Genomic DNA, 23,362 nt, shown 5'->3' on the forward strand with positions numbered 1-23,362 from the left:
AGTCTAAGCAGCAGTGCTTTTGGAGACTGAGCCCTGGCGGATCTAACCAGTTGAGATTCAGACCATGTGGTCAGTAACTCCCAGTGCTGGCTCCCCCTGGAGGTACACCTGGGAGGCCCTTGGTCCCTTCCAACACTCAGGCCCTACGTCTCATCTGGTGACTTGGAATCTCCAGGTGTAAGGCACCCTAAGAGTCTCTGTCTAAGAGCTCCTAGGTGGTTTCTGAAGCATAGCCAGTTTAGCAGCCTGCAACTTTTTCTTTTTTATTTTTCTTTTTCTCCTTTTCCTCCTTCCCTCTTTTCCTCTTTCCTCCCTCTCTCCTTTTTTTCTTTTCAAACAAAAACAGTCTGAAACAATATAGCAAAATTTTAAAATTTGAAAGTTGGAGGGATGGACAACTATTTGTTATATTCTTGGTATATTTCTGTATGCTTAAAATAATGGGGTAATTTTAAAAGAGTAGTGGAGAAAAGTAGTAGTAGGATTTGTGGAAGATCACTATAGTTATCAAGGGCCAAACCAGTTTTTGTTGGCTGGCAATATTAGAAAGATACTTACAGGATTGCAGGTGACCTTTTTATTTTTATCTTTTTCTTTGTTTCTAATTTTTTTTCAAGTGAAATGGTATTACCTGTATAATAAACAAATGAAAAGGAACACTCTTTAGAAAATATATAAATGCCATGTAACTTTCAAGAGGCCTCCTGTAGATCACCTTAGTGGGAGGAGGCCTGAGGCCATTAGATGTTTGATTGCTCCGTAGCATCCCTGAGAATCCTTGGGGAGACCGTGTGTATTTGACTAGCTCTCTCTGAAAGGCATATATTATATCAACATGGTGAAGAGTTTGGACTTTGAGCTTTAGGTGGCCTTCCTCAAGCAGGATGTATTGCCAGATGTGCCATTTTCTCCCTTCTCTGAGCATGTTCTAAAAGACACTCATTTGTTCTCTTTTATTGGTCTTGGGAATAGGTAATGTGATGCTTACTGCATGCTACAGGTGAATATTTCAGGGGATCCCTTTGATTTGGCTTTGATGACATGTTAATTGGTCATATTTTAGGGCTTTTCAATCCGTACATCCAAGATACAGCAACATGTGTGTGATACCATCGTCCGCATTTTTAAAAAACACGGTATGTCCTTTTTTTAAAAAAAAAAAAATCATAGGCCTTCTCAAAGTGTTCTATTTCATCATTAGAAAGTACTGTCATAGGTTTGGGTGCAACCGCATTTTTATACCTTTAACTTGAGTTACAGGCACTTGACTTCAAGGCAAATGAAGCTTATTCAGTGAAATTTAAGCTTATTTTGAACACTCAGCTTATTGTGGAGAACATTTGAATATTATGATATGACTATTACAGCCTTGCTACTAAAGTACAGTTGGTTGGTGAAGTCAGAAATAAGACTGGGTAACAAACAACCTCAGATGAGCTGTCCATTAGTGGAATCCGAGAACTGAAGATTGCTTGCTGGTGATTTCAGCTGCCAGTAGCAGATGACTGAACCGTCAGTTGTGTGTGCATTTTCAGTTGCCTCCTGGGAAAAATGAAAACTTGATGATTAGTTATTTTTTCTAACTTGGTATAGGAGCTGTCCAGTTGTGTACTCCACTACTGCTTCCCCAAAATAGGCAAATATACGAGCACAATGAAGCTGCCTTATTCATGGACCACAGCGGGATGCTGGTGATGCTTCCCTTTGACCTACGGGTGAGATTGGAAATGCGCTGGGGCCAGCCAGAAGCCATGTCTGGGCCACCGGGGATGGGGAGGCATCTGTGTTATAGGATCACCCCTAGCGATCACTTTTTCCCCTTGGCTTATAGTCTTTTTTTTTTTTTTTTTTTTTAATTTTTTACTAGAGAGAGAACACGTTAGGGGTGAGCAGAGGGAGAAGCAGACACTGAGCAGGGACCCCACGCAGGGCTCGATCTCAGGACCCTGAGATCATGACCTGAGCTGAAGGCAGCTGCTCAACTGACTGAGACACCCATGTGCCCCTCGGCTTATATTCTAAATATCACCTTTGGGAAACATTCTCAAGGGAGTTATTGGGGTGAGAGCATTACTGGAGTTTAGTGAACGCCCAACCTTGTGTATGTCCACCTTGCTAACTGCAGAAGTACTTACAACCCTAGAAATCGGGCCCCGGCATTGCAGATGCCACATGTGCACCTCAGTGTTGAGCTCTGCCGAGTGACCGTAGCCACTTGACCTGGCCAACTTGGACAATGGATACGGTTTTTTTCTTTACCTGTTAGCTAGATTTTCACTAACTTCCTAATGTGTTAATGTCGATAACAATTCTACTGGCAGCAAGTGCCTCCGCTAACTGGGTGGGCTGAGTCTTGCTGGTGCTTGCTTGCTTCTGACCCCCAGGATTCCCTCTGACAGTGGCTCTGTGTTGGGTTATCCACTCACCTAGTGTCGGCTGCTAACAAGCCCGTCTGCAGCCCTGTGCATGCATAAGACAGACAAGAGTTTAATTCCCCTAGTGTACAGAAAGCACTGACAGGTGGAGAGATGGGCACAGGATATAACCAGGCAGTTCTCAGAGAGAAGATGCACGGGGCTGATAAACTTCTGAAACGATGTTCAGCCTCATGCATAATAAGAAAATGCGAAGCAAAGGTATCTCAACTTCACCCATGGGACTGATCAGGATATTTAAATTGCTATACTTAAAACTGACTAACATTAGGACACTAAGGTGCAGATTTTTTGTTAAGATTTTATTTATTTGGATCCCTGGGTGGCTCAGTGGTTTAGCGCCTGCCTTTGGCCCAGGGCGTGATCCTGGAGTCCCGAGATCGAGTCCCACATTGGGCTCCCTGCATGGAGCCTGCTTCTCCCTCTGCCTTTGTCTCTGCCCCTCTCTCTTTCTATGTCTCTCATGAATAAATAAAATCTTAAAAAAAAAGTTTATTCATTTATTCATGAGAGACACACAGAGAGAGGCAGAGGGAGAAACAGGCTCCCCACAGGGAGCCCGATGCAGGACTCGATCCCAGGACCCTGGGATCACCACCTGAGCCGAAAGCAGATGCTCAACTGCTGAGCCACCCAGGCATCCCTAGGTGCAGATTTTTTAAAAAAGATTTATTTGTTCATTTGATAGAACATGCGAGTGCATGAGAGGGTAGGGTAGGGGTAGGGGCAGGGGAGAGAATCTCAAGCAGACTTCTCTCTGAGCACAGAGGCCAACATGGGGCTCTGTCTCACGACCCCAAAATCATGACCTGAGCTGAAGTCAAGAGGTGGACACTTGACTGATGAACCACCCCAATGCCCCTAAAGTTAACATTTTTAAACATTAGCTCCCTTTTTCTGAGCTGACAGTAATTCCCCTCAGATAAAAAATGACTACCCTTTGAGAATTTGATCCATAGTTAATGTACAATGTCAGACTTCTTGGAATAATCTAACAATGATTTTACAAGTTGTGGTTATGATTAGTGGCTGGGTAAGAATTTCACCTAGGATAGCATGGGAAAAATCACAGAATTCACCATAAGAGATAAGACCCATTTTGAATGCATTATCATAAATGGCACTTTAAAAAACATTTCAGATTTTTACATAATTCACATTATTTACAGTAGCTAAGATATGGAAACAGCCCATGTCCATGGATAATGAAGATGTAGTATGTATACATACAATGGAATGTTACTCAGCCATAAAAAGAATGAAATCTTGCCATTTGCAACAACATGATGGAACTAGAGGGTTTTATGCTAAGTAAAATAAGCCTGAGGAAGATAAATATTGTATGATTTCACTTTTATGTGGAATCTGAAGAACAAAACAAAACAAAAAACCCAGACTCTTAAATACAGAGAACACACTACTGATTGCCAGAGAGGCGGTGGGTGGGGAAATGGACAAAATAGATAAAGGGGAAAAAATTCACAGATAATTTGCACTGATTTTAATTTGGCGTAATAAAATTGGACAGAGCAGGGGATCCCTGGGTAGCTCAGCAGTTTAGCGCCTGCCTTCTGCCCAGGGCGTGATCCTGGAGTCCCGGGATTGAGTCCCATGTCGGGCTCCCTGCATGGAGCCTGCTTCTCCCTCTGCCTGTGTCTCTGCCTCTCTCTCTCTCTCTGTCTCTCATGAATAAATAAAATCTTTTAAAAAATAAATAAATAAAAATAAATTAAAACCAAGGAGTTGTTGGCACATTTCAACATTGATCTTTGAACCTTTGTTTTTCAGGTTCCTTTTGCAAGATATGTGGCAAGAAATAATATATTGAATTTGAAACGGTATGAAACAATGGGGGTTTCATTTGGTGGATGTGGGAGAGAAACTAAGGAAAAATGTTTTATCATTTGTGATCCTCACACAGCAAAGAATTTGGGGCTTGAAATAATGGGTTTGGAATATGGTCAAAATGCCCATCCACAGTACCCCTTTTTAGGGTGACAAAAACTCTCTGCCTTATTTATTTTAAAGTTTTTATTTATTTTAGAGAGAGAGCACAAGCAGGGGGAGTGGCAGGCAGAGGGAGATGGATAAGACTCCCCACAGAGCAGGGAGCCCGATGTGGGGCTCAATCCCAGGACCCTGGGATCATGACCTGAGCCAAAGGCAGACGTTCAACCACTGAGCCACCCAGGTGCCAGGCCTTCTCTTTAAAGGAGACATAGCTATTGGGGAGGTACCCTGAAGCTCTTGTGGTCTATCCTGTGCCCTCTAAACTTTCCAAGCAACATAACTAATTATTTTCACAAATGGTTGCTTGACAAAAACATCTGGCTGTTCTGGATCACAGATGGCCCCTTTTAAAAGTTAATTGGAGGGACAAATGGCCAACGGTCTCTGTGTGAAAACTGCCTACACAGGTAACTGAACAAAAACTGCTTGTAGAGACATGGAGTAAACCCAGCAGGAGTGCGGAACACTCCAGACCTCCAGGCACTTAGCAGTGGAAAAGGTTTTTCTGTACATTCATACCCCGCAGGGGTCAAACAGTGAGATCTTCATAAATTGGAGCAGTATTGTTGTCAGCGAGGCACCCTGCTTCAAAGCGCCTTTCGTCAAATGAAGTCAGAGTGCTTTATGTGCTTTAATTCTCTGCTGCAAGTGAACAATTAATTAATAGTCATAGTCCTAAGGTGTATCCCTCTAGAGAGTAAGTACTAAAGGTAAAATTATTTCTTGTGTGCAATTTCATCTCTATTTCATACATTAAAAAAAATGTAGTCCCCTAGTTTAATAGCAGTACCCCCATAGGAATTGGCACCCAAGTCTGTCTTTAAGGTCCCTTGATCATACCACTGATTCATTTTCTCATATTTCTTTTCTCTCGTTCAACAATCTCTTACACCTATTTGATTCCAGTAAGCAGTGACCTTTTACATCTGGGTTTCTCCCTCCAGTTACTGCATAGAACGTGTCTTCAGACCTCGCAAGTTAGACCGATTTCATCCCAAAGAACTTCTGGAATGTGCATTTGACATTGTTACGTCTACCACCAACAGCTCTCTGCCCACTGCTGAAGTCATCTACACGATCTGTGAGATCATCCAGGAGTTCCCGGCACTGCAGGTTACTTTCTCAAGTCTGACATTCTGGGGCCACCTGCTAGGGTCTGTGACCCAGGGAGGGTGGCAGGCAAGAGGGCTTGACTACAACAGAAGTGCCCCTCCGTTAGTGCCAGCAGTGGGTCACGTTTGACTTAAGTAACTGATAAGAATTTAATGAGGTTATTTTTGGGTTTATCTCAGGCTCTTCCCTCCGCCTTGACAGGAATGGGTTCTGTTTTCATCTGTTTTGGGGAAAGGTGTGGTTGCTTGGCCCATTCTTCCAAAACACAAGAAATTAGCTAGAATTCCTACGATGCTTTTTAGTGTGTCCACCCAGTTCTGAACCCTCTGTGGCCCCTTCCTGCGCCCCACCCTGTCTCTTAGCTCCCCAGCTTCACTTTCCATCGAGCTGGCCTCCTTCCACGCCAGTGGAGACTACTGTCCTCAGGCCTTCTCTCTGGGTCCCACACCCGGGGCCGCTCACCCCCACCACCGTGCCAGTCACGGTGTTCCTTGTCTAGCAAGACTTGTCTTCCCAGCCACCGTTTGCGAGCCTTCTGTCCCGGAAGCCTGACTGCTCCCTCATCGATTGGCCAGCCACCTTTCCTTCTCCACCCTCACAGCCCTTGAGGTGAGACATCTCCTGCTCACTGAGGGCAGAGCCGATGTGTCCACTTTTCTGTGCACCCTGCTGCACACAGCTCAGTGCAAGCTCGCGAATCAGCTCGGGTGGACAAAAGTGATGACGGTGCTTCCACCAGCCTGTCCCTAAGTGTCGTTTGCTGTTGAACCAGGTCCTCTCCCATGCTGATACCTCTGTGAACTCCTCCAGGCTTTTCACCACAGCCGAGGACCAAAGTGTTTTATTTTTTTTTAATTTTGTAAAGATTTTATTTATTTATCTGAGAGGGAGAGCAAGCACAAAGTGTTTTTTTTTTTTTTTAATTTTGTAAAGATTTTATTTATTTATCTGAGAGGGAGAGCAAGCCCCTAGAGGGAGGGGCAGAGGAGAAGCTGACCCTTCACTGAGCAAGGAGCCTGAGGCACAGCTTGATCCCAGAAACCTGGGTTCATGACCTGAGCCGAAGACAGACCCCCAACCAACCGAGCCACCCAGGCACCCTGACCAAAGTGTTTTAGAAGGATTTGATTCTATTACACTCTTTGATTATGACAATATAAAAAGAATATTTGTGAAAATATAAGCCAGAAGGCAATATGCAAAAATTCAATCCTTCCGCGATCCCCAGCCTGGATGGTAAGTTGGTGGAATGATTCTGGATTTGATCATGTACCTGTCCTGCTTTTATAATTAAACTAATAATTTTTCATTCATATCCTAGGAAAGAAATTACAGTATTTACTTGAACCACACCATGTTATTGAAAGCAATCTTCTTACACTGTGGGATCCCAGAAGATAAACTCAGTCAAGTCTATGTTATTCTATATGATGCAGTGGTAAGCATTTAGTTACTTCCACTTGATACTGAAGCATAATGATAGTTAATAAGTATTTTCTTAGTGATGTAACCATAAGACTGAATTGGGAGTTTTATCTCCTTGCCTCTTTTCTCTAAAGTAACCATTGGGGACGCCTGGGTGGCTCAGTGGTTGAGCGTCTGCTTTGGCTCAGGGCATGATCCCAGGGTCCTGGGATCTAGTCCCAGAGGGAGCCTGCTTCTCCCTCTGCCTATGTCTCTGCCTCTCTGTGTCTCATGAATAAATAAATAAAATCTTAAAAAAAAAAAAAAAAAACAATTGGAGGGAATGATTGTATTAAGAATAAAAGGCTTATGCCTTCCACTTAATTCTTCCAATCCACCTATACTGATCAGTAAAGCCATTTATAGATTTGGTCATTTGGATTTTTGGTTGAATCGGGGGAGAATGGTTTAGACCTCAGGTAGAGCCTCATTCAATACCTCCTTCCTGGGGGGCTGGCCTAAGTTAACCACATCATAGTATTCATTGCTCTCTAGCTTGTGTGCAGAGCCTAGAGAGGAACCACTGAAATTTTTATTTATTTATTTTTTTTAAGATTTTATTTTTATTTATTAATAATAGACACACAGAGGGAGAGGCAGAGGCACAGGCCGAGGGAGAAGCAGGTTCCCTGTGAGGAGCCTGATGTGGAACTCGACCCCAGGATCCAGGATCACGACCTGAGCCAAAGGCAGACACTCAACCACTGAGCCAGTCAGGTGCCCCATCACTGAAAATTTTTGATAGTGTTAAGGTGCTGGGATGAAGGTGAATGCTTATCTTTTCTAATTTCTTTCTTTCTTTCTTTCTTTCTTTCTTTCTTTCTTTCTTTCTTTCTTTCTTTCTTTCTTTCTTTCTTTCTTTTCTTTTCTTTTCTTTTCTTTCTTTTCTTTCTTTCTTTCTCTTTCTTTCTTTCTTTCTTTCTTTCTTTCTTTCTTTCTTTCTTTCTTTCTTTCTTTCTTTCTTTCTTTCGAGACTTTATTTGAGAGTGAGAGAGAGAGAGAGCGAGAGCAAGTGAGAGCACAAGAGCAGAGGGAGGGCAGCCCCAGTGGCACAGTGGTTTAGCGCCGCCTGCAGCCCTGAGTGTGATCCTGGAGATCCGGAATCAAGTCGCAAATCAGGCTTCCTGCATGGAGCCTGCTTCTCCCTCTGCCTGTGTCTCTGCCTCTCTCTCTCTCTCTCTCTCTCCCTCTCTAAATAAATAAATAAATAAATGAATGAATGAATGAATGAATAAATAAATAAATAAATAAATAAATAAATAAATAAATAAATAAATAAATAAATAAATAAAAAAGAGCAGAGGGAGAGGGAAAAGCAGTCTGAGTAGAGACCACCCCCATGCGGGGCTCGATCCCAGGACCCTGGGATCATGACGTGAGCCGAAGGCAGATACTTAGAGGAGTGCCTAGGTGGCTCAGTTGGTTAATTTCTTTTCATATTAAATATTGTTTTTATAATAAATAAGAGGCATCATGAGATTTAATAACCTATAGAGTCATATAGTCCATGACTAAGTCAGAACAGACCGTGGATGTCTATGCTGGCTTACCATTTTCTATACACCGAAAAGCCTAAGTAGCCTTTCTCTCATGTGGCAGGTACACGTCAAGGGCTCTCATTTTACTGTTTCTCAGTGGTGCTTTTCCCCCAGAATTGCTGCTCCTTTTTGGCAGCAGCAGACACACTGTGTCAGTTGGATACTGGCAGGAACCCTAGGGATTGTGCAAGGGGGCTTCATGTCATCCAGTTCGTTTCTCAGTCAGAGCCTAACTGCCAGCCTGGGTGCAGTGCTCAGAGCCCGTCTGCACGTGGCTTGTGTTAGAGGAACACCGATCCTTTACTCCCTCGCTGTCCAAACAGAAACACCCTGGTTCGGCCTGTCCAGCCCTGGGCTGTCTCATCATTCAACAAGGGCAGCTTCTGCCTTTCATCTTCGATGTTGGGGATTTTCTTTCTTTCTTTTTTTTTTTTTTTAAGATTTTATTTATTTATTCATGAGAGACACACACACACAGAGAGGCAGAGTCACAGGCAGAGGGAGAAGCAGGCTCCATGCAGGGAGCCCGACATGGAGCTCGATCCCGGGTCTCCAGGATCACGCTGAAGGATCACACTGAAGGCGGCACTAAACTGCTGAGCCACCTGGACTGCCCTATGTTGGGAATTTTCATATTTTAAGATGCATGTGAGAGGTGCCTGGCTGGCTCCATCAGTAGAGCATGCAACTCTTGATCTCAGGGTTGTGAGCTCAGGCTCCACATTGGGTACTGAGATTACTTAAAATCTTTTAAAAAATTAAAAAGACAAATGTTAGTTTCATGTGAATTGGAAAAAAATTTTCTAACCACAGAATTAATCCATCCTTCATGATTTGGAGCAGTTTGTCCAATGTGGATGGTAGACTTGTCAGCATTAGCCTGGAGATTGCATCTCTTGTTTAGGGCCAAATTTGGTGACTCTCGTCCCCTTTCTCTTCCACATTAGACAGAAAAGCTGACAAGGAGAGAAGTGGAAGCCAAGTTTTGTAATCTGTCTCTGTCATCTAATAGTGTAAGTATCTTGTCATGATGCCATCATAGCTTTCTCTGTACCAGAAAGCGTCACCCCGTTTTTGAGGCGGTGTGGCAATGCTGCTCCCTGGCACCTCAGGACCGGTTTCCCCTGAGCATTGATCGGGCCGTGGCAGCCTCTGGGATCAGGAGCAGAGGGCCCAGCACTGTGATCAAAGCCTGCCTCTCCATGCCACTGGGCCCTGTGTGGTCAGCATCCTGCTCGGACTGTAAGGGCCGTGCCTGGCAGAGCCTCCTGCTAGTGGCTCTAGGACTCGTTATCCTCTTCTGAAATAGATCTATGGGACCAGAGCGGGGCACAGAGCTCTGCAGATCCATTTGAGTTTCCCCCATCACTGGCCCCCGATCTTCCAACACAGCAGAGTGGAATTAAAGCCTCTACTTTTCTGGTACATTTCCTACTCCTACACTCTTAGGTTTGACCCCAGCAGCAATGAGGAATCTCTCGTGCGGTAAACAGGTTTGTCATATTCTCTCAACAGGCATCAGGTTGGTCTCTGATGTTTGGCACGGTATCCCACACTCCATGGAGTCACTGAATAGCTGAAGACAGCAGGGATTTCTGACATTTTCCTGAATATTTATATAAGAAGAGGTACTTCTTTGAAACCTCCCCAGGATCCCTCTAGCTCTGGTTGGGCGCTCAATTACGTATCCTGTGATGATCAGCAAATTCACGTATAAAATAGATTAAAATACAGTGCAGAGGCGCTCATTCTTTTGGACACCTACAGTGTGGCGGGCACAGTGCTGAGCATATAAAGGAGTCAGCTGAGGAGGCCACAGGCTGCTTTCAACTGAATCCATATTGCCCTTTAAAAAGCCACGGGGGCATCCATGCAGTATCTGTTTACCCTCGGCTCTCTAACAAAACGTGCACACACAGGCAGCAGCTCAGGGCAAGTAGCATACAGTTAGGTAGGGAGAGTAAACTAGATTACAGAGCCTAGGGATTCTAGAAATTAAGCCAGGTTAAATTTTAGATGTTAAGTATTGGGGGAGATATTAATGGTACACAAAGTGACCAATGATACAATATTTTAATATGAAGCACAGGATTTCCATAAGCCTCTAGACATGTACACAGCACATACCTATGAGCAGAAATAATCTCATATATAAATAGCATGGAATATCTGCTCAAGAAACTGCCGAGTCCAGTGATTGCTTACCTGAACGTTCAAGCCCAAAAGGTTCTTTGACCAATGTCACACTTCAAACATATTTCACACTTGCACATGGTAGCTGTGTCAGCTGCTCAGATGTCATCCTCTTCTTGTTAAACCTCTGGTTATTTGATGATCAGCATTCATTTGGAGTTGTACATTTGATTAGCTTAAAAATGGAAAAATCAGCACCTTGTAAAGGCATTTGGTATTCCCATTATTTAAAACTGGAACTCTAAGGATATTAGAAAAGGAAGTAGAAATATTGCAAGCCAGTGTCTGGCCCAGTCTTTGGATTTCACGGATGGGGCACCTCAGGCCCAGTCACATGGAGTTTGTTGATGCTGAGGTGAGGACACAAATCTTGAGTTATTGATTCTAGTAGTAGTAGTAGTTTATTAATGGGGTAATTCAATGTTAAAATTTGAGAAGGAATAAGTTTTTAAGAAGAAAAACATTTAATATACTAAAGAAATTGAGATTATATTACTTTTTGGATTTTTAAAACATACATGTGGTTTATGATTATTATATGAAACTGGATTAAGCTGAGTCTTCATTCAGCTCTTAGTTTCCATGCACCAATTTATCATTGAACCAGGTTATGCTTGTAGAGTCTTAAAATAGCTATAATTGTATTTAACTCCCAGTAGCTACAGTGGAGATTGTCTTTCCAGTTTATGACCTTAGTTACTTCTTCCTCTACCTGCTGTGTGTCAGGGACTGGGTGGCCCTGGCCTACAGATAACCTCTAGCCATTGCCCTCCTGTGGGAGCTGGGATGGAGGTGCGAGCCAGAGGGAGGGAAGGATCAGGAGGTTGTCTGTGGGAGGTGACACCCAAGTGGCACCCCAAGGCTCCAAACAGGACTTATTCAAGCAAAAGGAGGAGGCGGGGTTTCTGGCTTTTTCAGAGTAGAATTAGGAATAGTCAGACTTTTCCTGCATCATCTGCCTCCATCCCCCATTTCTGTGCCTGCAGTAACTGGAATTGATGACCACGAGGAAGGTGAAGAGGACAATTCTGGCTTGGAAACCTTGTAATGGCGGCTCAGCTAGTATTAGCTGGGAGAGTAAGTGCCCAGAGCACTTTTGTGAGATGCTTTTGAGTTCCTGGGAAGGATAATCCTCAGCCAGGTTCCCAGTAAAGGTTAAAATCGCCTCTGACCACAGAATTGCTCTTCGTGGAGGTGCAGGAGCTCTGCTGTGTCCCTTGTGTGTGGAGACCCCGTGCAGCGTGCGTCCTCCTTGCGTGGATTGGAAGCTAAATGTGCCTTGTTTGCTTTCCAGCTGTGTCGACTCTACAAATTCATTGAGCAGAAGGGAGATTTGCAAGATCTAACACCAGCAATAAATTCATTAATAAAACAGAAAACAGGTGTTGCCCAACTGGTGAAGTATGGCTTGAAAGACTTAGAGGAGATCATTGGGCTGTTGAAGAAACTCGGCATCAAGTTACAGGTTTGGCAACTGTTGGATTGTACCATGGATCTGTAGTGTTAGCGCAGGGGGAAGTGGGTTTTTTGGGCTAATGCTAGTAGGTGTTTCGTTCTTCCAGAATCCTGGTTTCTCCATTTTGGAATGTGTGATTTCTAGTGATAGTTGTGGCTTCAATCAGAATGTCCCTGGAAGTTTCATGATTCCTGTAGTACAGCAGGTCTGATGTCAGTTAACCTCCGTGAAGTGGTGATTTTTTTTTTCTTAAAATTTTATTTATTTATTCATGGGAAATACAGGCTCCCTATGGAGACCCTGATGTGGGACTCGATCCCAGGACCCTGGGATCATGACCTGAGCCAAAGGCAACCACTGAGCCACCCAGGTGCCCCAAAGTGGCGATTCTTGAAGAGAGCAGAGTTTCTCTTGCCTGGCAGGCTATACTTAGACATCTTCCTGATTGCTGTGATGCTACTGATGGAAAACCGTGCCCCTGACATGTTTGTGTGGGATTGTACTTCACAGGTCTTGATCAACTTGGGCTTGGTTTACAAAGTACAGCAGCACAACGGAGTCATCTTCCAGTTTGTGGCGGTCATCAGACGGAGGCAAAGGGCTATTTCAGAAATCCTTGCAGCTGGAGGCAGATACGACCTGCTGGTGAGGGCTTGCCCTGTATTCGTTGATTTATTCTGGCTTAATCTCCTTTCTTTCTCACATTAGTATTTTTAAGTCTTCCAAACCTTCAGAAAAATTGAACCAGTGGTATAATTGGACACCTTCATGCCTTTTATCTAGGAATAAAATGTACCGGAACCACATTTGTAGTGTTTTTAACTTTTATTTTAAAATAGTTACAGGTTTACAGGAAAGTTTTATAGGTTTGCAAAAACAGTACAGAGGGATCTTGTGTACCTTTCACTGAGTTTCTGTGAATGGTTGAATCTGGCATAACTATAATAAAATATCAAAAGCAGGTCATGGACATTGGTTACACTGTACGTGTGTAATTCTGTACCATTCTGTCACGTGTGTGGAGTCCGTAACCAGCACCCCAATCAGGATTAAGAGCTCTTCTGTCGCCATATAGATACGTTGGTGCTGATATTTACTAGTTCAAGTGAAGTACAGAACCTTTACCTCTCTGGAAGTCCCTTTACGTGTCCCCCCATTTATAATATATAATTTTTCTTAAATGTTTCCTCTCCATACATTGAGATCCACATCAGACAGGGTTAGGCTTTTTGCTTCAACTGTCAAACTCTGAGAAATTCGAGAAGAAAGTCTGTGTTCTTAACTGAAATTTCTGATTTCTAATGGGAAATATGCTGTTATTTGAATTTTCCCTTATAGGAAAGTTGGTTTTCACTCAGTGCTTTTAAGATTTTTTTTTTCTTTGTCTTTAGTTTGAAATTTGATCATGATGTGTCTTGGCATGATTTTCTTTGGATTTACACTCTTTGGGGTTATCTCAGCTTCTTGAATCTGGAGGTTTATGCCTTTTTCCAGTGTGGGCTTCCACCAAGCCCCAGCAGGGTAGCATCGGAGATTAAATGGGAGCTAAGATTTTCATATCTGCCTGGGGTGGTGCAAACAGTGTCACTGGAGGCCAGGAACCAGAAGATTTCAGACCCTCGCCTCCACCCAAGTAGTAAGAGGCCCCAGAGTGGGCTGAATGGGAGGCAGCAACAAGGTTTTCTGTTGCATGCCCCCACCCGTCCCTCCCCCCAGTCCCATAAAGGCAGATTTCCAGCATATTATTCTAATAGCTCTTATGTCTCCCCTTCTTTTTGCTCTCTTTCTAGGACTTTGATGACAAAGTTCGGGTTTTTGTTATATCCCTGAGGTTCTGGGGCCTTTTGCCTTACAGTCTGTTTTCTCTCATCTTCAGATTGAATAGTTTCTACTGTTTCATCTTCAGTTTCATTGGTTATTTCCACTGGTTTCCCCCATTCTCTGTTGAGCCCATCCAGGTTTTTCATTCTTCTTCTTCTTTGCTGAGACTTCTTCTTCCTCCTCATCCTTCTTTCTTCCTCTTCTTCCTCTTCTTCCTCCTCTTCCTCTTCTTCCTTTTTCTTCTTCTCCTTCCCTATTCGTAATACTTGTTGAAGGATTTTTTGGTGGTCATTTTAAAATCCTTGTCAGAGATTTCCAACACGTGTATCATCTTGTTTTTGGTGTCTGTTGATTGTCTTTCCTTACACATTTCTTGCTTCTTGCCATGGTGCATGATTTTCACTTTCCCCGGGATATTTTATATATTCTGTTACAAGACTCCGGAGCTGGGGATCCTTGGGTGGCTCAGCAGTTTAGCGCCTGCCTTTGGCCCAGGGCGCGATCCTGGAGTCCCAGGATCGAGTCCCACGTTGGGCTCCCGGCATGGAGCCTGCCTCTCCCTCTGCCTGTGTCTCTGCCTCTCTCTCTCTCTCTATGTCTATCATGCATAAATAAATAAAAATCTTTTAAAAATTAAAAAAAAAAAGACTCCAGAGCTAAGCTAGGTCTTCTGGTTTAGCAGGCCTCCTCTGATAGCACAGCAGTAGTGGCAGTTGGTCGAGGGTCAAGATCTAGGTTCCTTACTGAGCTTGCTTCAGCATCCCAAGGGTGGGAGGGGTATCTTGTTAGTGATGCCACATTCCTCTACTGGGACTGTGTGGAGGGATGGGGAGGTAGCAGGAGACTCCTGGAGAGCAGAGGAAGTTCTAGCTTCCCACTCAGCCACCTCCAGCACCACCTCCACAGGGAGGGTGACCTCGTTACTGCTTGGGTGGAGGTGAGGGTCTGAAATCCTTCAGTTCCTGGCCTCCAGTGACACTGTTTAGGGGGCAGGTGTAATACCTCAGGCAGAAAAGAAAGTCCTGCCTCCCATTTAGTCATCTTTTGTCATGCCACCCTGCTGGGGCCTGGTGGAAGAGGGGGGCTGCTGACATCTGGGTGAATATGTGGGCCTCTGCTGGTAAGGGCAGGCCTATGCTTTTTCCTGTGGTGTTTGGCTAGAACATGACAGGTATTATATAAACACTTTTAGCCAGGTCGCCCCTTTCTTGATCTTTTTGCTAAAGAGAGCAGGTCTTCCTGGGGGCTTCTCATTGGTTCTCTTTGGCGTTTCTGGGTTGTCACTGTACGTTATTCCTCAGATCCTGTGGTTCCCTAGCCAGTTTGTCACCCTTTCTTCACTTCATAGTCTTCTTATATTTGTTTTTTGTTTTGTTTTCAAAGATTTTACTTATTTATTCATGAGAGACGCAGAGAAAGAGGCAGAGACACAGGCAGAGGGAGAAGCAGGCTCCATGCAGGGAGCCGGATGTGGGACTCGATCCCAGGACCCCAGGATCACACCCTGAGCCAAAGGCAGACCCTCAACCACTGAGCCACCCAGGTGCCCCTTCTTACATTTGTTTTATAAGTAATGTCCAGGATTTTTAGCTGTACTCAACAGGAGGAATAGCAGAGAGAAGTATTCTTACCTGTCTTGGTCCAAAATCAGAACCGACGTACATAGTTTTAAATTATCTAGTGACAAGAATGCCTGGAAGGCTCAGCGGCTAAGCATCTCCCTTCGGCCTAGGGCGTGATCCTGGAGACCCGGGACCGAGTCCCACATCGGGCTCCCTGCATGGAGCCTGCTTCTCCCTCTGCTGGTGTCTCTACCTCTCTCTGTGTGCGTCTCATGAATAAATAAATAAAATCTTTAAAAATTAATAAATAAATAGTCTAGTGACATACAGCAAGTAAAAAGAAACAGATGGAAAAAAAAAGAAAAGAAACAGATGGAATTTAATAATATATCTTATTTAACCCAAATACCCAAAACGTTTCAACATACAATCAAAAATTTCAAAATTTTTTAGCTATTTTACATTTTTCTAAGCCTTTGCAATCAGTGTATATTTAACCCAATATATCTCAAATACTATTTCAACGTGTAATCAGACATGTAAATATTATTAATGAGCTATTTTATATCCTCTTTGTTTCCACTTGGAGTCTTCGTAACCTCTATGTATTTTATAGACAGCTCATGTCAGTTTGGATTAGTCCTTTTTCAGATGCTCAATCCACATGTGTGGCTAAGTGGCTGCCATCTTGAACAGTGTAGCTCTAGATTCAGCATTTGTTAGCATTTTCCTAAATTGGCATGTGTGCTTACTCCCATCCCTCCCTTCCCTTCCTTCTCTTCTCTCTCTCTCTCTCTCTCTCCCCCGACCCAGGTCCTCACACATACTTTTTTTTTTGGTTGAACCCTTTGATGATAAGTTGCTACCAAATGTGTGCCTTCCAGTCATTGCTTTGCCTGTGATTACAGTTTCTTTTCTATTTTATAAGCAGAGCTGTGCCTTTCTTCACAGATTCCCCAGTTTAGAGGACCGCAGGCTCTGGGACCAGTCCCGACTGCTGTTGGGGTCAGCATAGCCATAGACAAGATATCTGCAGCTATCCTCAACATGGAAGAACCTGTAAGTTCCAGTTTTGCTTTCCAGCAGGCTCTGGGCTGTCTTTCATTTTGTAGTTATTTATATGGAGCCTGGGTGTGGCAGTAGACTAAGGCTTCGGGAAGTTGCCTTTGCCACAATAGACAAGCCCACGACTTGGCATCAGTCCTTGCATCCTTAGCCTCTAGCTGGGGGACCTCAGACAGCTCATCACATTTTTTCCTGGCCTTGTTCCTCTTGTTTTTGATGCACTTTGATGCGTTGTAGCTGTCGAGAGACTAGCAAAGCCCCTTGTTCAGAAATCCTGCTGGACTCTACAGAGCTATAAATGGTTCTTTTTCCTTTTCATTTCAGACAAGATTAGCTTTCCCAGAGGAAAACAATATCTTCCTGATGGCTTAGAATAGCTGAAATAGTTTTCTGAAAAGACTAATATAAAAGCTTTTTGTCAGATTTTTTTGGTTTTGTTTTTTTTTTACTATGTCATTTTGAAGCTAAGACTTCTATTGCTGTGCAGGATTTCAGGATGCCTGTCTTCACATGAGTGGTGCCTCCCTCCTGGTGCTGGTCTCACCGATATGCCCACAGTCTCGCTCCTCTAAACGTAACCACTCTGTTTCTGATCCAGGTTACAATAAGCTCTTGTGACCTCCTGATCGTAAGTGTTGGCCAGATGTCCATGTCCAGGGCCATCAACCTAACCCAGAAACTTTGGTCAGCAGGAATCACAGCACAGATCATGTACGACTGGTCACAGGTAAGGAAACAAAAAGTGCCCACAAGCAGAGTGTGTGTAGTCAGGGCTGCAACGGCAAATCGTCTGCTCCAGCCTCAGGGTAGAGTTCTCTTAGACTCTGCTTCTCTCTGGGTAGAGTTGCTTCCTGTGTTTCGGATTGCTACAGTAACAAAGTACCACAGGTTTAGTGGTTTAAAAGGATCTAGGCTTCTTATCTGGCATTTCTGGCATTCAGGAGTGTGACATCAGCTGCCCTCGGCTCAAATCAAGGTGTCTGCTAGGGCCCATTCTGTCTGGAGGCTTTAGGGGGAGAATCCATTCCCTTCCCGTTTCCGGCTCCCAGTGGCCTGCTGCATCCCTCCGTTCTAGTCCCTTCCTCCACTTTCACATTCAGCAGTCCTTTCAGGGCCAGGATCTAGCCTCCCACACTTCCCGAGCCACTCTGTGTCGGGTGTGGGGCTGTGTATCCTCAGACCTCCCACAGCAGGGTGCTCTGGGGATGGAAGTGAGGAAAGTGGCCACCCTGAACCCACCTGCTCTTCAAAAAGGGGGGCCCTTAGAGAGCGTCTCCACTGCCACCAACAGATCCCAGAAGGGCCTGCACTCCCAGGTGACCACCCACACTCAGGTGCCCAGGACATGAAGAGCCGCCTGGGAAAGCAGAGGCCCCACCCTCCCTCCTGCTCCTTTCACATCACCTGCCAACAGGATTCTGGACCTCCTGCCATCCCTGTGTGTGTGTGAGGAGGCTGAGCACCAATGTTAAGTCATTCAACAGAGCAGCATCCTCTTCCATTTGTTTCCTTGTTTTGAGAAACGCATCCTCACAGAAAGCGTGCCTTCAGTTCTGCACGGCGACAGACCCTGCAGGCGTCTTGCTCTGCCGTGTGGTGGCTTCCTGCTTTGCTTCTGCTGTGTACCATCCACTATTACTGTTGCCTTGGCTTTCCTCAAAGGCCTTTTTTTCTTTTTTTTTTTTAAGATTTTATTTATTCATGAGAGACACAGGCAGAGGGAGAAGCAGGGTCCACGCAGGGAGCCTGACGCGGGACTTGACCCGGGGTCCCTAGGATCAGGCCCTGGGCCGAAGGCAGCGCTAAACCGCCAAGCCATGCGGCTGCCCCTCAGAGGCCTTTTCATGTATGTGTGTGTACTGTGTAATGTTTGGCACCTTCCATTGGGATTTGAAGCTTTTGAAGACCTCTTACTGTGTCCTGACCATGTTGATTGTCCATGGCCCCTTAGGACAGTAGTGAAAGTAAGGACCGCAAGGTCTTATTTCTCCTGTGAGTTCTTATTCTTCTGGCATAATATTTAGATCTCCTGAAGTTGGCATGTTTAGTAATTCACATTGAAAATATAGTCAAACACTGTCTCCTTGATTATCTGAAGCTGCCCTAAGCACTCTGTGTTTATTTCATGTGCTGCATTTGTTTCAGTCCCAAGAAGAACTCCAGGAATACTGCAGATACCACGAAATCACCTACGTGGCCCTCGTCTCAGATAAAGGAGGAAGCTATGTCAAGGTACAGACCTAAGAACATCTTACACAATTCAGCGGTCAGATTTTCCAAACTCCATATTAACTGGGGAGCACCCAACTTCCCACTGTCCCCTGGCCTTGGGTGTGGGTGGAAATCTATTTGCTGGGCCTGTTTTCAGGGAAAGGCTATAGAATAAGAATCTGAATCCCAGCCCTTCCCTTCAAGCTTCAGAAATCAAAATAGGGGTGGTAGGTTTTTCCTACTTTTCTCTCTCTGTTCCCTTTCTCCATCTAAGAAAATAAGAATATAACTGTCCTGATACCTGCTGGTTAGCATATCCTGTGGCTGTTTCCTAACCAGTTTTATTTTACTCTGTTGCATTTCACTTACAAAGCTCATAAATATACCACCTTCTAACCTTTATTTCTATTTTTAAAGGGGAAAAAAAAAGTCAACATATTTTTCTCCTTACTTTTATGCCTTTGTTGCATTTTGATATCTGGGTAATGCTGGCCTCATAAATGATTTGAACAGTGTTCTCTGTTTCTAAAAGATTTTGTGTTCTGTTGATATTATTTCATGCTCAGCTGTTTGGTTAGATTTGCCAGTAAAGCCACAAGGGCCTAGACAGAGAGCAGTTCATGTTGTCTCTTTCTGAATAAGTGCGTTTTGGTAGTCAGTACATTTCCCAGCATGTTTGCATTTCATCTAAATTTTCAAATATTCTCTTTTATTATCTGTAGGATCTATAATGATAATGATAATCCCCTCTATCATTCCTGATAATTGGTCATTTATGTCTCCCTCCCGCTCCCTTTTTTTTTCCCCCTCTCCCTTTTTTTTAAATTTCACCACCTGGCTAGAAGTTTATCAATTTTTTTTATATTTTCAGAAAACCAGCTTTTGAGATCATTGATTTTTCTCTATTTCTTGTTCATCTGTTTTCTGTTTTATTGATTTCTATTCTTTTTTCCTTCATTCTGCTAATTTTGGATTTAGTTTATATTTTTTCTAGTTTCTTCAGGTAGAACTTTAGATGAGGGGTGGATAAATTACAGCCTGTAGGCCAAATCTGGCACACAGCCTATTTTTGTATGGCGTGGAGCTACAGGAAAAAAAAAAAACACACTTTTTTTTTTACATTCTTTGTTTAAAAAAAAAACAACAACTATGTGACAGTGTGTAGCCTGCAAAGCCTAAAATACTGTCTGAGCCTTTACAGAAAAAAAAATTGGCATCTGGCATGGACCACAGAAGTTAGACTTTACTTTTTGAAGTATAAGCATTTTTTTTTTTTTTAAAGATTTTATTATTGGGATCCCTGGGTGGCTCAGTGGTTTAGCGCCTGCCTGCCTTTGGCCCAGGGCATGATCCTGGAGTCCCGGGATTGAGTCTCGCATCAGGCTCCCGCATGGAGCCTGCTTCTCCCTCTGCCTGTGTCTCTGCCTCTCTCTCTGTATCTCATGAATAAATAAATAAAATCTTAAAAAAAAAAAGACTTTATTATTAATTTATTTATTTGACAGAGAGAGTGCGAGAGCATAAGCAGGGGGGCAGTGGCAGGCCAGGGGAGAGGGAGAAGCAAGGGGGCTCAATCCCAGGACTCCAAGATCATGACCTGAGCCAAAGGCAGATGCTTAACTGACTGAGCCACCAAGGCGCCCCAAGTATAAGCATCTAATGCTATAAATTTCACTCTAAGTACTACATTTGTTGCATCCCACACATTTTTATATGCAGTGCTTTCATTTTCAGTTAGTTCAGAATACTTTCTGGTTTCTTTGATTTCTTTGAGATTATTTAGAAATGTGTGGCTTAATTTCCAAATATTTGGGTATTTTTCAGCTGTCTTTAATGATTTCTAGTAATTTAATTCCTTTGTAATCAAAGAACATAACTGTATGGTTTTAGTCCTTTTAATTTTACTGAGTCGTGGTTTAAAGCAAAAAAATAATTGGCTGTTACTATGAATGTTTCATGTGTACTTGAATGTATATTCTGCATTATTAGGAGGAACGTTTGATAAATATCAGGTCACATTAGATGATGGTGTTTCCGAAGTCTTCTGTATCTTTACTAATCATTTTGTGTACTTGCTCAATCAATTACTGGGAGCGGAGTGTTGAAATATCTGGCTATCATTGAAGATTTATCTATTTCTCCTTTTAGTTCTATCCATTTTGCTTTGTACATTTTGAAGTTCTGTTATTTGATGAATACACATTTAAATTTTATATCCATTTGTTGAACTGACCCTCTTTATCATTATGAAATGTTCTTCTTTATCCCTGATAATATTTCTTGTTCTGAGTTTTTTTTATTAGTGTTTGCATGGCATGTCTGTTTCCATCCCATCTGTGTTTTCAAAGTGGGTTTCTTAGAGACGCTCAGTAGTTGAGTTTTGCTTTTTTGATCTAGTTTGACAATCTCCATCTTTTAATGGGAATGGTTAGACCACTTATATGCGATACAATTATTGAAAGGGGTTTAAATCTACCATTTTACCGTTTGTTTTCTAATTATTCCATCTGTTCTTTTTTCCATTTTTTTCTTTTCACGGCTTCTTTTTGCTTTTTTATTTTATTTTTTAAAGATTTTATTTATTTATGAGAGACACACACAGAGAGGCAGAGACACAGGCAGAGGGAGAAGCAGGCTCCCTGCAGGGAGCCCGATGTGGGACTCAATCCCAGGACCCTGGGATCACAACCTGAGCCAAAGGCAAACACTCAACCACTGAGCCACCCAGGTGCCTCGCACGCCTCTTTCTAGATTCTAATATTGGTTTGCTGACCATTTACTCCTGTTTTGGTGAGAGTTTTTTTGGTGACTTCTTAGGACTTACAGTATATACCTTTAACTTAACACATTCTACCTTCAGAAAATATTATATGCCTTTCACATACAGTATAAGAACTGTACAACAGAATCCTTCCAGTTTCCTTCTCTCATTCTTTGTGTTATTGTTGCCAAATAATTTTGCATACATATGTTATAAACTTCACATACATTATTATTATTTCAGCTTTAATTAGTTATTTTTTAAAGAGGTTTTTAAAATAAGGGAGAAATGTCCTTTATATTCACCCACATATTTACCATCTCTGGTACTGTTGATTCTTTTGTGGAGGCAGACATCATTCTGATTCCATTTGCCTTCTGCCTAAAGAATTTCCTTTAGTATTTCTGGTCCATGCAAGGTCTGCTGGTCGTATTGGTCTGAGAAAGTCTTTATTCCACCTTCATTTTTTTTTTCTTTAGAGAAAGCATGAGCAAGGGGAGGCATAGATGGCGAGGGAGAGAATCTCAAGCAGACTCCCTGTTGAGCTTAGAGCCCATAACAGGCTCTGTCCTTCAACCTTGAAATCATGACCTGAGCTGAAACCAAGAGTCTGATGCCCAACCAACTGAGCTACCTGGGCACCCCTTTACCTTCATTTTTGAAAGATATTTTTGCTGGATATAAAATTCAAGATTTACTTTTTTTTTTTTTTGTACTTTGAAGATGTGCTTCATTGTCTTCAGACTATCATGATAGTAGTTTCTGTTAAAAGTCTGCTTTGATCCTCTGTATATGATCTTTCATTTCCTGACAGCTTGTAAGATTTTCTATTGTCACTGATTTTCTGCAGTTTGAATATGATGTACCTCAGTGTATAGAGATTAAAAATAGGATCTTTAAAAAAAAAGTCATTTTAAGGTGTTGCCTACTAATTCCATCACTTCTATCATTTCTTCTGGTTATGAGTCATATTTTCCTACCACTTTGCATGCCAATAATTTTTTATTGTTTGTTGGGCATTATGAAATTTACATTTCTAGGTGCTAGGTTTTATGTCCCTATAAATACTTTTGGGCTTTGTTCTGGGGTGTAGTAGGGTACTCACTTTGTTTGCCTTTTCTTGGAAAATAGTCCTCCACTGCTTGTTGTCTAATGTCTGAAAAACCATTGTTTTATGTATTTTGTCTGAATTTCTAATTATTTAAGGCAAGAAGGCAGTTCTTTCTTTTTCGCTCCTTTTTTTAAGATTTTATTTATTCAGGGCAGCCCTGGTGGCTCAGCGGTTTAGCGCCTTCCAAGGGCACGATCATGGAGCCACCGGATCAAGTCCCACGTCGGGCTCCCTACGTGCAGCTTGCTTCTCCCTCTGCCTGTGTCTCTGCCTCTCTCTCTCTCTCTGCGCCTCTCATGAATAAATAAATAAAATCTTAAAAAAAATAGATTTTATTTATTCATGAGAGACACAGAGAGGCAGAGACATACATAGGCAGAGGGAGAAGCAGGCTTCCTACTGGGATCATGACCTGAGCCAAAGGCAGATGCTAAACCACTAAGCCACCCAGGTGCCCCAAGAAGGCAGTTCTTGTAGTAGTTTATCCTTTATGGAAAGATTTGAAGTCCCTATCACTAGTCTGCTTGTCAATCACAAAATAGTAAATGACCCTGAGAACTACTGATAGGCTTCTTCCAGAGCAGTGATTGTTCCTACAATATTACCAAGAGATGGCCATCAA

At 43.0% G+C, this 23,362-nt stretch overlaps 1 protein-coding gene across 3 annotated transcripts in view; it reads left to right on the forward strand.

The window, feature by feature from the left end:
- EIF2AK4 (eukaryotic translation initiation factor 2 alpha kinase 4) overlaps positions 1-23,362 on the forward strand; it is a 103,188-nt gene that overhangs the window by 68,188 nt on the left and 11,638 nt on the right. For all 3 annotated transcript variants that reach the window (XM_038580018.1, XM_038580020.1, XM_038580017.1), the window contains 11 exons: positions 1,064-1,136; positions 1,594-1,715; positions 4,224-4,273; positions 5,390-5,558; positions 6,880-6,996; positions 9,508-9,573; positions 12,048-12,218; positions 12,720-12,854; positions 16,544-16,651; positions 17,256-17,384; positions 18,803-18,889. In XM_038580018.1, coding sequence (XP_038435946.1) covers positions 1,064-1,136; positions 1,594-1,715; positions 4,224-4,273; positions 5,390-5,558; positions 6,880-6,996; positions 9,508-9,573; positions 12,048-12,218; positions 12,720-12,854; positions 16,544-16,651; positions 17,256-17,384; positions 18,803-18,889 — 1,227 coding nt within the window. The remainder of the gene's footprint in view (positions 1-1,063; positions 1,137-1,593; positions 1,716-4,223; positions 4,274-5,389; positions 5,559-6,879; positions 6,997-9,507; positions 9,574-12,047; positions 12,219-12,719; positions 12,855-16,543; positions 16,652-17,255; positions 17,385-18,802; positions 18,890-23,362) is intronic.

Source organism: Canis lupus, chromosome 30, assembly GCF_011100685.1.
Source record: "Canis lupus familiaris isolate Mischka breed German Shepherd chromosome 30, alternate assembly UU_Cfam_GSD_1.0, whole genome shotgun sequence".
Lineage (NCBI taxonomy): Eukaryota > Metazoa > Chordata > Mammalia > Carnivora > Canidae > Canis > Canis lupus.